This window comes from Narcine bancroftii, chromosome 3 (assembly GCF_036971445.1).
Source record: "Narcine bancroftii isolate sNarBan1 chromosome 3, sNarBan1.hap1, whole genome shotgun sequence".
In the NCBI taxonomy this organism is placed as follows: Eukaryota; Metazoa; Chordata; class Chondrichthyes; order Torpediniformes; family Narcinidae; genus Narcine; species Narcine bancroftii.
Genome location: NC_091471.1, coordinates 285,696,559 through 285,711,645, shown reverse-complemented (window position 1 = coordinate 285,711,645; position 15,087 = coordinate 285,696,559). Strand labels below are relative to the sequence as shown.

Sequence of the window (15,087 nt, the reverse complement as noted above, 5' to 3'; positions counted from 1 at the left end):
ACCTGATCTTGGACTCAGGACAGGAATATTGTCTGCCTTGATGCTGTATCACCTGCTCTACTTCTCCAGCTAGACTTTTCAATTACCTCCCTTCCAGACAGCTCTGACTTGGTAAAATATCATCCATCCTTCTTCTCTGATGGGTTTAAATCCAAGAACTCTGTACCCAACATGTTGGAAATGCTTTTACAACAAGGACTGTCACAGTTCAAGATGGTAGTTCACCATCACCTTAGCAAGAGCTGGCCTTGCTGGTGATATAGAGATTCCAAATATAAGCATTAAGGATCTGTTTAATTTTTACCTCCATATAAACTTAACACAGAAAGACAATTATTATTCCTCCTAATCATTTATTGGATTATTGACAGTGGTTATTGTTCAGATGTATTCAATGTGAGCTCATAGACAGGGCAGAAAAAAAGAGCAGTTAACATCAAAACATGACCACCTTCCATATAACCACATACAGCACAGAACAGGCCAGTTTGGCCCTACTAGTCCATGCCGGAAACAAATCCCCACCCACCTAGTCCCACTGACCAGCACCTGGTCCATACCCCTCCAATCCTCTCCCCTCCATGTAATTATCCAGTCTTTCCTTAAATGTAAATAACGTCCTTGCTTCAACCACCTCTGCCAGAAGCTTATTCCACATCCCAACCACCCTTTGTGAAGAAATTTCCCCATTTGACACTTTTTACTCAAGAAAACATTCAACGTAGAAAATGCAAATCAGAAGGAATCAGTTGCCTGACCGTTTATAGCAAGGTTTTAACAGTCAAAGATAAAGACACATGATGTGGGCAATTCAGCAATGTGGAATGGCAATGTGCTAAGAGCTAGCTGGAGATGCAAGTAACAGCTACATTTTTCACTTGCCTCTTCTCCCAGATACTATCCTTACTTTGAGCACGAGACACCTTTGGATGTCCTTTTATCATTCATCGCAAGTGGTCACAAAGACTGTTTGATGGTGTCAATTGAAAGAGATATCTTGCAGTTTTACAATCCCTTCTTCCAGTAGATTGCTTTATCTGTGACGACTGTATAGCTGGAATTTGCAACTCATTATACAGGATTTACCCATCCACTCTAATTTGATTTAAGAGCAAGTAGGAAATAGCAGACATCTCAACAGCTCCATTGCTTGATGAATGGTTATAATATTGAAAAACAACATGGGAGTCTGTGCAATGCAATCAACCAGGGTAGTATTGAAACTTGCACCTGAACCCAGTTACACCCTGGATTACCTTCCACTCAACTTTTGTCTCCACCCAGATCTCCAACTTTTGACATCTTCAGCAACACACTTTATACACTTACCAGTGATGAAGTACATCATTTATCAGGTAGATTAGATGGAGCCGCAGTTCAAAATGGGCTCCTTCAGCTGTGATTCGGTTCCTCAGATGACCAGACATCAGCTCGCAATGCTGTGGTGTTTTTGCATTGTTAAACATCCAGTTCTTACCAGCCTAAGGAAATAAGGAATAAAATAACAAATGAGAATCTGGGGATGCCAGCCAGCTGTGAGAAATATCTTATGGTAAGAGGCATCTTTCTTGAAAAAAAGGAAAATTGTCAATACTCTTGTGTATTATTTTGCCTGATTTTATTTATTTTTTTAAACCAGGAAGTGACTGTCACCATGAAGCTGAGCTACTGCTCTGCTCATTAAGTTGTGATCAAGGTTCAGAGGTTTGCACTAATGGTTTTTGAGTTAATTGCTCCATTCAACTATCTTCCAAACTGAAGGCAGAAATCTTTTGTGATATTAAAAATCTTCAAACATGCACAGTTTCAGACACTATAACAATTTACAAATGTTCTAAAATGAACAGCCAAATTTAACATTGGCATTTTTTTTCCTCCACAGTATTATGGGTGGAAGATCGGATGGGTGTAGGATATAACTGAATTTGGTCCAAGTACTAGCATGGCAATATTCAAAGGAGTAGTAGAATGTTATCACAAACATTCCGATAACCCTGAGTATATATCAACTTGCTCAGGACATTTGCTCATCACATCTGCCTAAATTGAAAAATACACAACTCCAACACTCGAGGTGCCTTCTCACTTTGGGAGAACACCAGATGTCACTTTGAATTATTTGACAAAGGATTAACTTGCAGAGTTGTTATTGGTGATAGTGGTGGTATTAATGGTGATGCATATATTAAAGCTTACTGGTTTAAATGGAACTCTTCCTACACCACAGAATGATCAATCTTCAAAACAGTCATAACGTCTTGTGAGAAAAACAAGTCACTCCAAATTGGGGCAACATTTGCAGATTCTACACTTCCTAAAATTAGAAAAATGAATTGAACTAGTGTGTAGGTGCTGGGTTTGCAAATGTTCAATACACTTTTAGAGATAAGGAACAATGGGGGTGGAATGGAATTAATGCTTTGGTTCTTTACAGGTACTCCATGGTGAGTGAAAGAAATCAGGGCTTTTTATGCAGCACACTCCTGCTATGGTCGTTTGCAAAACCCCTTTCCTCAAAGGATGGAGGAAAAATTGCAATTGCAGCAAGTCCAATAAGAACGATTCCCAGAATAGGTGAAAAGGTTATAACCATGATATATTTTCTGCTCAGATTTTGTCCATAATAAATAGGAGCAAGACCTGGTCTGTCAAGACTGCTCCGCTATTTATTAAGATCATGGCTGATCTGGTTGTGGTCTCAACTCCATCTACCCGCCTTCTCCCATACTTTAAATCCCCCGCTAAGCAAATAAATCTCATCTACCGTGTCTTATAAAAGCATCCTTTACAGCTTTCTTGGGCAGAGAACTCCACAGATTTGCCACCCTCTGGGAAAAGCAGTTACTCGTCTCAGTCCTAAACCTACTCTCCGAATCTTGAGTCTAAGTCCCCTAGATCTAGTCTCATCTGCCAGTGGAAACAGCTTTCCTCTCTCAATCTCATTTGTCCCTTTCATAAGTTTACATTTTGATAAGATTCCCTCTCATTCCACTGAATTCCAGCGAGTAGAGCCCTGGTCAACTCAATCTCTCCTCATAGGCTAGTCCTCGCATCTCTGGAGTCCACGTGGTAAACCTCCGCTGAACCGCAGGGAGGTTCATTTGCATTTCTGGTGAGGGTTTAAACTACAGTGGCAGGGGATGGGACCCAGAGCACCAGGGCAGCCAGTAGAACATTTGAGGAGGTGTCAGGGCAAGCATGCCTGAAAGGAAGGATAGGAAGGGATGGATGATATTGATGAGCTGGTGTGTATTGTGGACAAGACAGATGAACTTAGAGCCTGGATCTGTACTTGGAATTATGATGTAGTGGCCATTAAGGAAGCATGACTGCAAGAGGGACAGACAGATTCAACATTCCTGGATGTTGTTGTTTTAGACATTATAGAAAAGGAGGTAAAAGAAGCAGAGATGCAGCATTGCTATTCAGGGAGAGTGTCACAGCTACACACAGAGAGGACCTAACACTGGGACCAAGTATGGGAAGAGATCAAAAAAAGGAAAAATGTAATCAATCTGGTAGGGCTGAACTGTAGGCCCTCCAATAGCCATGAAGAGTTAGATGATGGAAAGTTGCAAAAACAAACACTGCACTGTCCATAGTGGGAAACTTTAATTTCCATAATAATGACTGGGACAGCTTTAATACATGAAGATTAGACAGGCCAGAAATTATTAAGATCATCCAGGAAGGGGGGTCACACTACACCTTGTAATGCCAATGTGCCCAGGCAGGACACTGGATGTCATTGGCAATAGTGGTCACTCTTCCTTATCTTTCAAGATGGTTGTGGACAAGAATAAGCTTTGGCCTTGGAGATAAGTACTAAATTAGGGGAGGGCAAGTTACGACATGATTAAACAGGAGCTGGGGGGGTGGGGGGGTGGGGTTACTTGAAAACAGTTGTTACTGGGCAACACACAAATGGCATGTGACAGCTGTTTAAGGACCAAAACTTAGTGTACAGGACCAGCGAAGGAAGAGCAAGGATAGCAAAGTAAAACAACAGGAAGTCATGAAAGTAGACAAGAAGAAAAAGGATGAATATGTGAGGTTCAGGATGCCTCGATCAGAAAGGACCCTGGAGGAATATATAAAATTGCAGGGAAGAGCTCAAGCAGGACATTAGGAAAGGGGAAATGCGATGTCCTTAGCAAGCAGGGTTAAAGAAAATCCCAAGGCATTTTATGCTTACATTAAAAATAAGAGGATGACTATGGAGAGGATGGGGCCACTCAAGGAAAAAGGAGCAAATTTATGCTTAAAAGTTAGAGGAAGTGGGAGAGTTATTAAATGGATACTTTGTATCAGTGTTTACTAAGAAGGACATAGTGATAGGGGAGCATAATGTGGAGAATGTTTGGAGGATAGTTGAATGGGTATTTTTAAGTAAAGAAAGAGATGGTGTTGGGTTTTTCCAGAAGCAATAAGTTACTATCCCCTGGGCCTGATGAGATAATATCCCCAGTTATTGAAAGAGGCAAGTGAAAAGATGGCTAGGACCTTGACAAAGATCTCTACATCCTCACTAGTAACTGGAGATGTTCCAGAGGATGAAGAGGGGCTAATGTATCTTTAATCAAGAAAAGAAGAAAATGATTATTCAAGAAATTATAGGTCAGCAAGTATCACATCAATGGCAGGGAATCTATTAGAAAGCATATTTTGGAATAGGATTTATATACATGTGGAAAGTCATGAGCAGATTAGGGATGGTCAACATGAATTTGTGAGTGGCAGGCCATGTCTAACCAATTTGACTGAACATTTTGAGATGACTAAGGTTTGATGAGAGTAGGGAAGTGGATGTTGTATACATGGACTTTTGAGTCAGGCATATGACAAGGCCCCTCATGGTAGGCTGATTCAGTAGGTGCAGATGCATGGGATCAATGGTGAGTTGATGGTTTGGACTCAGGATTGGCTGGCTCAAGGAAGACAGAGGGTAGTAGTGGAAGGGTGTTACATGGCTGGAGGCCTGAGACCAGCGGTGTTCCACAGGGATCAGTGATGGGAACACTGCTGTTAATGTTATATATAAATGGTTTGGATGAAAATGTAGATAGATGAGTCAGTAAGTATGCAGATGATATAAAGATTGGTGGAGTGGTGTACCATGTAGAGAGCTATCAAAGAATACAAAAGGAAAGAGGCCAGTTACTGAAAATAGCAGATAGAGTTTAATCCAGACATATACTTTGGGAGGTCAAATGTAGGGGGGTGTATGTACTGATGTGCTGAGCGATATGGTGGTCTAGACTCATAGTTCATTGAAAGGTGCCATGCAAGTAGCTAGGGTGGTAAAGAAAGTATATACAGGTAGTATGTTTGGCTTCAATGGGCAGGGCACTGAGTAGAAAAGAAGGATGTTCATGCTGTAGTAACATAAAACTTTGGTTTGGCTGCACTTGGAATATGAGCAATTCTGGTGGCCCCAATACAGGAAAGATGTGAAGGCTTTGGAAAAGGTGCAGAGGGTGTTTACCAAGATGTTGTCTGGTTTAGAGGGTATGGGGAGAGATTGGACAAACTTAAGTTCTTTTTTCTGGAGTTTAGGAGGCTAGAGGAGCCACTTGATTGAAGTGTATAAAATCATGAGAGGTGAAGAGTCAGAATATTTTCCCCAGGGCAAAACTATCACACACTAGAGGACAAGGATTTTAATGAAGAGAAAGTTTAAGGAAGATGTGCGGGGAAAATATTAAACACAGAGTGGTGGATGTCTGGAAGGGGCTGCCAGGAAGCACAAAAAAAAAGCAACATTTAAAAGACTTCCAGATATACACATAATTTTATGCTTCTATACCATTCCCTTCTCACTCTTTTAAATTCCAGTGAGTACTTTCCCAGGAGACTCAATCTCCCATCTCCAGAATCAACCTGGTAAACCTCCTCCACGCCATCTCCTAAACATGTACTGCATATCCTTTCTCAGAAAGACCCGAACTGTGCGCAGATGTCCAGATGTGGCCTCACCAGTATCTCGTTCAGTTGCAGCATAACCTCCCAACTCTGAAATTCAACCCCTCCAGCAATGAAGGCCAACATCTCATTTATCTTCTTGATTACCTGTTGCACCTGCAAAGCAACCTTTTGCAATTTACGCACAAGCACTCCAAAATCTCTCTACACAAAAGCAAGCTACAATTTTTCAACATTTAAATCCATTTACAAAATGGATGACCTCACATTTACCAACATTGTAGTCCATCTGCCAGCCCCTTGCCCATTTAATTAACTTCTCTGAAGACTTTCTGCATCCTTTGCACAATTTGCTTTTGCACTCAATAGCAAACTTCACCGTCCCCTCTTCCAAATCACTGCAGGCCCACTGATTACAAAGAAGGGAAACACCTATGTATCCCAACTCCCTGCCTTTTATTGGTTAACCATCATGTGGTGAAACAAATGTAGTATATCTGTCAATAATTCTCCACGTGAAAGCTCAGCATACACTTGTAGATATGTGATTACCGCTAGCTCTAAATGTCCATTCAGCATTAGTGCTGGAAATCCATGACCCAACAACTGCCAGATACACAAATTAGGGATTGGATTTCCTCAATCATCATCTTAAGTCACATTGCATGCACCTTTACATCCTGCCCCTCATTCTGACTGCCTTTAATTCAATGGTAACTAGAAATGTAACCAATGAGAGCCAAGTTACAATTATGGTTTCTCTTAAACATATACATAATTGTTGGATTAATTTTTCATCATAAGCACCGTACAGAAATGGCATCTTTGGTACAGGTGTCAATTATTGGCTGCAAAAGACTATCAAATTCCGTCATGTCCAGCTGCGTCTCCGACAGAAGCTTCTGAATTTGCTGCTCCATTGCCAAGGCAATTGCTGCAGTTATCTGCTCCTGGGGAATAATAAATAGGTTAGTTAGAGATGACAAAGAAATTGTGGGGGATAAAAAGACATTTCTGATGTAGGGTCACAGCAAGAATTTTTAGTTTTCTTCTCATTATAATGGAACTGGCACTTCCACGTCCATAATTTTCTTTCCTCTACAACCTTTATTGTTAGCTGCCCTGCACCACAACAAATAATTGCTGCCATATGTCCTGCTTTTAAAACTTGTGGTGAGCCAAAGGTCAACAAAACTGATACGTTCCATTCATAAATGACTCGCCCATGATTTCTGCTTTGTTTTCATTTGACAAATAGTTCTGTGAAGGACCCCAGGATACTAGTCTCCATTAAAACTGTTATTCATATGCAATCAGTTGATTCAAATGCCTCAATTTAACCCCCAGCATTCACAGCCCTTTCTGGAAAGAGAGCTCCAAATTTCTGCCACCTCTGCAATAAGATAGAAAGAGTGCAGAGAAGATTTACTAAGAGGTTGCCCAGACTTCAGGAACTGAGTTACAGGTTAGAACTTTATTCCCTGGAGCATAGAAGAATGAGGGGAGATTTAATAAAAGTATACAAAATTATGAGGGGTGTAGATGGAGTAAATGCAAGTAGGCTTTTACCACTGAGGTTAGATGGAACAAGAACCAGAGGACTTGGGTTAAGGATGAAAGGTGAAATGTTTAAAGTGAACATGGGGGGGGGGGGTGGGGTGGGGTGAGGAGGGAGAGTTCTTCACACTGGTAGGTGTGGAACAAACTCCAAGTGAGGTGGTGAATGCAGGCTCAATTATAATATTTAAGAATAATTTTACAGGTACATGGATGGGAGAGGTATGGACTGGTGCAGGTCAGTGGGACTAGAGAAAAAAAATGGTTGAGAACAGAGTAGAAGAGCTGAAGGGCTTGTTTCTATGCCGTAGTGTTTTATGGTATCTTAAAAAAAAGACTTCTGAAAGTGTAAGGTTTGATACCCAATCTGAGCCAGAAAAGAATCGCAAAACGTTAGGTTGCAGGTGCAGCAGGTTATTAAGAAGGCAAATGGAATGTTGGCCTTCATCACTAGAGGAATTGAATTCAGGAGTAGGGAGGTAATGTTGCAGCTGTATAAGGTACTGGTGAGACCGCACCTGGAGTACTGTGTCCAGTTCTGGTCTCCATATTTGAGGAAGGATATACTGGCTTTGGAGACGATCCAGAGGAGGTTTACTAGGTTGATCCCTGGGATGAAGGGGTTGACTTATGATGAAAGATTAAATCATCTAGGATTGTATTCGTTCGAGTTCAGAAGAATGAGAGGAGATCTTATAGAAACATATAGGATTATGAAGGGTATGGATAGGATAGATGTAGGAAGGTTTTTTTGAGCTGGCCGGGGAAACTAAAACGAGGACACAGTCTCAAGATTCAGGGGAGTAGATTTAGGACAGAGATGAGGAAAAATAGTTTTTCCCAGAGAGTAGTGAATGTTTGGAATTCTCTAACCAGGGAAGTGGTTGAGGCTGCCTCATTAAACATATTTAAAATTCGGTTAGATAAATTTTTACATGATAGAGGAATTAGGGGATATGGGGAGAAGGCAGGTAGGTGGAGTTAGATCATAAATTAGATCAGCCATGATCGTATTGAATGGCGGAGCAGGCTCGATGGGCCATTTTTGGCCTACTCCTGTTCCTACTTCAAATGTTCCTAAGAAATATTTTCTCTATCAAATCAATTCATCATTGTTATCCTTTCACTCAGATCATCATTCTTCTTGCTGAAGAGTATGTGTGCCAGCAGAATTACTACTGGAGTTTCTAACTGTAAGTTAGCGCAACACCTTTATAGAGCCAGCGAATCCTGTTCTGTCTGTAGGTCAATTGTGTGTAATTAGGTGGCACGGATTCATGGGCTGAAAGGGCCCGTTACCATGCTATATGTTTAATTTTTAAAAAAATTTTTGAAAAGTATTTACTGGCTTGCGTTCTTGGGTGAACCCTAGATTGACCCACTGATGGCTGCCAACTGTAGACACTGACCTGTCGTTGCATGAGGAGATGCTGCTCCTGTTGCTGCAGGTTCCATAGGCTCTGCTGAATCAGTTCTTCGAATTGTGATTGGCCTGGTCCAGGAGGCGTGGGAGGCTGGGGCAAGGCTGGAGCAGCAACTGAAGCTGGCATGGTAGTGGAAGGTGGGGTTGGAATTGGGGCCGGTACAGGAACTTGAGCTGGTGGCTCATTTTCTTGTCCTGATGGATTGCATAACACTGCAAAATGAAAAACGAAGGTAACGTAAAATATACCAGCATTCCATGATTTGTTACAACATAAACAATATGGTCCAAACATTTTGTGTAATTCTATTTGTTCAACACTTCTTCACTGCAACCTACTGTATATCAGATCCATATTCCACAGCAATGCACACACTCTGATACTCCAAACAAGTGAAGTAGGAACTGTTTGTGGTGGCTCAGTTACCCCAGTAGTTAGCGCATTGCTATTACAGCGCTCTCTTTAAGGAGTTTGTATTTTTTCCCATGACCTACATTGGTTTTTCCTAGAGGCTCTGATTTCCACCCACTCTCTAAAATGTTGTAGGTAAATTGGGTGGTGCAGGTTCAATGGGAGGAATCAGCTTCTACTGTGTTGTAAATATATATATTTTTTAAAAATTTTCCAGCTGTCAAAGTATTTTGTTTTTTAGCTAATGGATGGCCAAAAGAACCAAAATCATCCTAAAAACAAGAGTGCATGTCCTGCTCAGTGCTCATAACTCATGCCTTGAGGTAACTTTGCATCATGTGATTAGAGAATTGTTGCTGGCCAAAATACATTCCTTTATCATCTAATTTAAACATTTAATTGCATTCAACTTAGATACGAATTTTTAATTCTGAATTGCTCATTTTAACTTCCATGAACATCTGTTGACAACCAATTACTCCTAATGACCAGTTTAGCTGGAATGATATAGGTTCAGAAAAACAAAGAAAAAAATATTGAATTAGATATTAAAATTTAGGGACTTAAATTCTCATACAATCAGTGTTTTTCAGCACACCTGCCTCTAATTCAAAAGGCTTGAGTTCCATTCCAATAACCTGATCACACAAAATCTGAACTGACATCCCAGTGCAGTACTGAGGAAATACGACATCAAAGTTGCTGTTTTTGGATGAGGAGCAAATCAAAAATAATAGTTGTGAAACAAAACACTTCGAGCATTAAAAGAACCATCAGAGAAATCTCAGTGAAACCTGCCAACATTTTTCCAAACCTTGATGAAGGGCTCAAGCCCAAAACGTTGGTTCTGTATTTTAATCTTTGCTACACAAAGGACATTGTTTGACCTGCTGAGTTTCTCCAGCATTTTGTGTTTTTATTTCAATCACGGTGTCTGCCAACTTACGTGTTTTACTTCTGAGTACTAGGCATGTAGGTTTGACTTGTCCATGTTGATGGTTAGCGATTAAATTAATGTATTCACATCTCCTTACACCCCTCCCCCATTTCTGTCCTTCAGAACCAGAGAATGCAGGTCATCATGAGTTCCATTAGTTTCCAAGATGCCTTACTGTGATTATAGAGGATCCTGGAGAAGACCCTGCCTGGAGCATGTTTTGAACAACTCTGGATATACGAGCAAAACAGAGAATGCAATAAAAGTTCCCTAGATTAATTCTTAAAAGATGCCCTCCAAGAACAGGTAAGCACAGTAAGCCTCCACTTCTCTGAGGATAGAAGTAGTGATCTCATCAAAACACAACATTAGTATGGGGCTTTCACAGGGTAGAAACAGAAATGATGCTTCTTCTGGCCAGCACATTGGTTCTCAACCTTTTTCTTTCCACTCACATACCACTTTAAGTAATCCCTAGGCCATCGGTGCTCTGTGATTATTAAGGGATTGCTCAAGGTAGTATGTGAGTGGGAAGGGAAGGTTGAGAATCACTGCTCTAAACCCAATTGTTACTGAAATATTTTGCCTTGAGAAAAATTGTCATTACCCATTTTCTTTGAAGTTAAGAAACCGTGCACATAACGAGTCAATTAGGTACAATTAAAACAGTGGTTTTCAAACTTTTTATTTCCATCCACATACCAACTTAAACAATTCCTTACTAATTACAGAGTACCTATGGCATAGAGAATACTCAAAGCAGTATGTGAGTGGAAATAAAAAGTTTGAGAACCAGTAGGCTAGCATGTCTAGAATCAAGGGTCAATTATGCAGGGCAGTGATGAGAAAAAATCATCCAAAGAGGTGGTAAATTTTTGAAGTTTCTACCCAATGTATTTGGAGGTTCAGTTGTTGACTACATTCAAGTCAGTAACCAACAGAGTTTTGGATATGAAGGAATCTGAGAGATATGGGCAATCACACTGAACATTGGAGCAGAGGAATAACCTCCACCAGCCTTTCCTTCAGTTGGTCCTTTCTGCCAAAATGTTTGGCCTGGAAGTCAGCCTGAAGAAAACTGAGGTCCTCCATCAGCCAGCTCCCCACCATGACTACCAGCCCCCCCACATCTCCATCGGGCACACAAAACTCAAAACGGTCAACCAGTTTACCTATCTCGGCTGCACCATTTCATCAGATGCAAGGATCGACAATGAGATAGACAACAGACTCGCCAAGGCAAATAGCGCCTTTGGAAGACTACACAAAAGAGTCTGGAAAAACAACCAACTGAAAAACCTCACAAAGATAAGCGTATACAGAGCCGTTGTCATACCCACACTCCTGTTCGGCTCCGAATCATGGGTCCTCTACCGGCACCACCTACGGCTCCTAGAACGCTTCCACCAGCGTTGTCTCCGCTCCATCCTCAACATCCATTGGAGCGCTTACACCCCTAACGTCGAAGTACTCGAGATGGCAGAGGTCGACAGCATCGAGTCCACGCTGCTGAAGATCCAGCTGCGCTGGATGGGTCACGTCTCCAGAATGGAGGACCATCGCCTTCCCAAGATCTTGTTAAATGGCGAGCTCTCCACTGGCCACCGAGACAGAGGTGCACCAAAGAAGAGGTACAAGGACTGCCTAAAGAAATCTCTTAGTGCCTGCCACACTGACCACCGCCAGTGGGCTGATATCGCCTCTAACCGTGCATCTTGGCGCCTCACAGTTCGGCGACCAGCAACCTCCTTTGAAGAAGACCGCAGAGCCCACCTCACTGACAAAAGTCAAAGGAGGAAAAACCCAACACCCAACCCACCAATTTTCCCTTGCAACCGCTGCAACCGTGTCTGCCTGTCCCGCATCAGACTTGTCAGCCACAAACGAGCCTGCAGCTGACGTGGACATTACCCCTCCATAAATCTTCGTCCGCGAAGCCAAGCCAAAGAGATGTGTAAATGGAAGTGAAGGGGTTGGAGGGGGGGGAACTAGAGAAGTTGTTCAAGTAAACCAGCATGGAATCGAAGGGCCAATATGGCCTGTTTCCACGCTATAAACTGTTATATGGTAACTTCTACTTGGAAGGTAGATGTAAAATATTTAATATCTCTACTGTTTTCCTTTCTGACCATTATTAATTCTCACCTCAGATTCTAAGTGACCAACATTTCCTTTTCTACTTGTAGAATCTGTTTTCCTATTTCATTGTATTTCATCCAGCATTTACAATCTACATTTCTACTGTATGGTATGAATCACACACTGTGATACAGCAGCTGCTCTTTGTTATGATCTGAAGAAACTACAGAAGGTGGTGAATCCAACTCAGAACATGACAAAACTTCCCTCCCCTTCCATGGACTCCATCTACACCTTCCATTGTCTAGGAAACTCAGGCAACATACTGAAGGACCCATCGCACCCTGGGCACACCAACTTTGTCTCCTCCCAGGGGGAAGCATTGGGAGTGAAAACCCACACCTAAAGGCTAATACCCAAAAGTACTGGAGGTAACACAGCATTAGACACTCCAGCACTTTTATAATACTACAATCACAGAGTCTGAAGACTTTCCTGTTTAAACCCACCTACAGACTAAGACAGTTTATTCCCTGCACCCATCAGGCTCCTGAATTAACCCTATAACAGTGCTCTCACGCTGCTCCTGCTTGGTGTTAATTGATCTTCCTTTTCAGTGTAATTAGTGCTCTTTATCCAGTTGGATATAATTTTGGAGATAACCTGTTGGTTTGTTCACCAAACTGTTCTCACTGTACCAGGTATTTTGAGACAAATAAACTTAAACAAAGTTTTGTAAACATTTCTCTGCACTTTGGTTGACCACATACAGTATGATCACTTTTGCCCAATGGAGTACTTATTTCTTTGAGAATAATGAAATATTTCTTCCTATGTATAATCTATCAATCATCACACATCATGAAAGTTAATTTCTCAACTTAATTCATCCCTATACCAACAAAATTGATCTTTTTTAAAAAAATGTTTGACTAGCTTGTCCTTGAAATGGAAGTAAAATTCTGGATCAGACCCAAATCAAAACATCAAATCATTGTATTCTGGATAATTTGTGACTTAATTTTCCCTGATAATATTCCCTCCACACCGCTGATAATATTCCCTCCACACCGCTGAGCTTCAGAGTTTCCCAAGACCCACCATTTCAGCCAATCATTATATCAAAGAACATTTCTTTCCACATTTCAGTCTTCCTTTGCCTACACACAAGCCACTTTTTACCTTGGCCATTTTAAAGGTTTTCAATTTCCTGGTTCCAAGTCATCTTAATTTTGCCAAGGTTAGTCAATCTCTGAGACTTGCATCCTAGATGACCTGACTGCCCATTGATTCCTCCTTGAAAAGAGACCCAACCAGTCTCACACTTTTACCATCTTCCATCATCTGGCTGCATCTACTCTCAAATTGAACTTCTTCAATTCTACCAAAGGGTCATCAATCTGAAATATTAATTCTATTTCACTTTCCATACATAGATGGTGCCTGACCTGGTGAATGCATCCAAATTTTTTTTGCATTCTTCTGCAACTCTCTTCACCAAATAAAGGATACCTCTGTGGAAACAGAAGGGCCTAGTTCTTTGTGAGACATGCGGAACATTCCTCGTTTGCTATCCTTACTGACTTCATTTTCCAGAGTGTAAAAGCTCTGCATCCTGTTCTTGTAGAGAATTCAAACTTTTAGCATTTTTTTTTAAACTATTTAAACATTATGTTCAAGTTTATCTTCACATTATACTGGTACAGTAAGAAGAGTTCTTCCACAAGCAATCCAGCAAATCAACTCTAACATGCACACAATCAATCAAGTCGGAGAGCAAGAATACATCAATTGTATTTTATGAAAATAAATTTGTTAAGGGAGCAGCTTGAAAAATTTCACTATACTTTATCGGTGTCATTTCCGCTTGCTCACTTCCATTCTGATCTAATTTTCATATGGCTCAATGTTTCTTCTTCCATGAATATAAAGAAAAATAAAATTCTGCAAACAATCAGCAGGTGGGGTAGTATATATTCTTTATCAAAGTTTCAAAGAGGGAAAGATGGATAGAACAATAAGAATATTTTTGATAAGGTGAGGTCAGAGTTACTAAGGGGATGGATGTTGAAGTAGTAATTTGGTGTCTATTTCAGATTATAAACTAGTGTTCAGTCTCTGCTGCATGGTCACAGATTATCACGTTTACTTGACTATTCCTTCTCCTATCTGCAAGAATTCCATCCACTCTCCCGGCTTCTCTACACATCAACAACATTCACTAACCAATCTTTTTCTGCAATCGTGGCTCAACTCACCAAAGGTGATGGGCTCTGCAACTCATCTCTAATTTCCTGTACTCCTCTTCTCCTCCGAGGTCATAAGGCACGATTTTCCCTGTGTTCATCTTCTACCCTTCTTCATAAATAATGGACCATCCACCTCCAATATGACAACACATTTCGTTCCCCATTCTAAAAGAACCATTCTCTCCAGGACATTAGTAATTTTTTCCCCACATCTTTCAACCGACTCCCCCTAACAAATCTCCTCATGCAAATTCAGGAAATGTCATATGTTGATTTACCACCTCCCTCCTGGTCATTCAGTGCCCCAATCAGCACTTGCAGGTTAAGTGCCAATTTATTTGAACTTTGAATTCATTGCATTCAATGCTCAAAACAAGGTCTCTTCTGCACTAAAGAAACCAAACACTGCTTTGGCAAGCAATTTTCCAGTCACCGCCATCCATTTTCCCTTTTTTGTTGGAAGTTCATCAACCAGAAGGGTCAACTCTTTTTCCCTCGCCACATATTT

General features: G+C 41.0%; 1 protein-coding gene across 7 annotated transcripts in view; it reads right to left on the bottom strand.

Annotated features, from left to right (window-relative positions):
- The window catches only part of cherp (calcium homeostasis endoplasmic reticulum protein), a 78,435-nt gene that overhangs the window by 42,831 nt on the left and 20,517 nt on the right, over positions 1 to 15,087 (bottom strand). For all 7 annotated transcript variants that reach the window (XM_069928452.1, XM_069928454.1, XM_069928455.1 and 4 more), the window contains exons 3-5: positions 8,889 to 9,115; positions 6,735 to 6,872; positions 1,330 to 1,481 (exon numbers count right to left, since the gene is read on the bottom strand). In XM_069928452.1, coding sequence (XP_069784553.1) covers positions 1,330 to 1,481; positions 6,735 to 6,872; positions 8,889 to 9,115 — 517 coding nt within the window. The remainder of the gene's footprint in view (positions 1 to 1,329; positions 1,482 to 6,734; positions 6,873 to 8,888; positions 9,116 to 15,087) is intronic.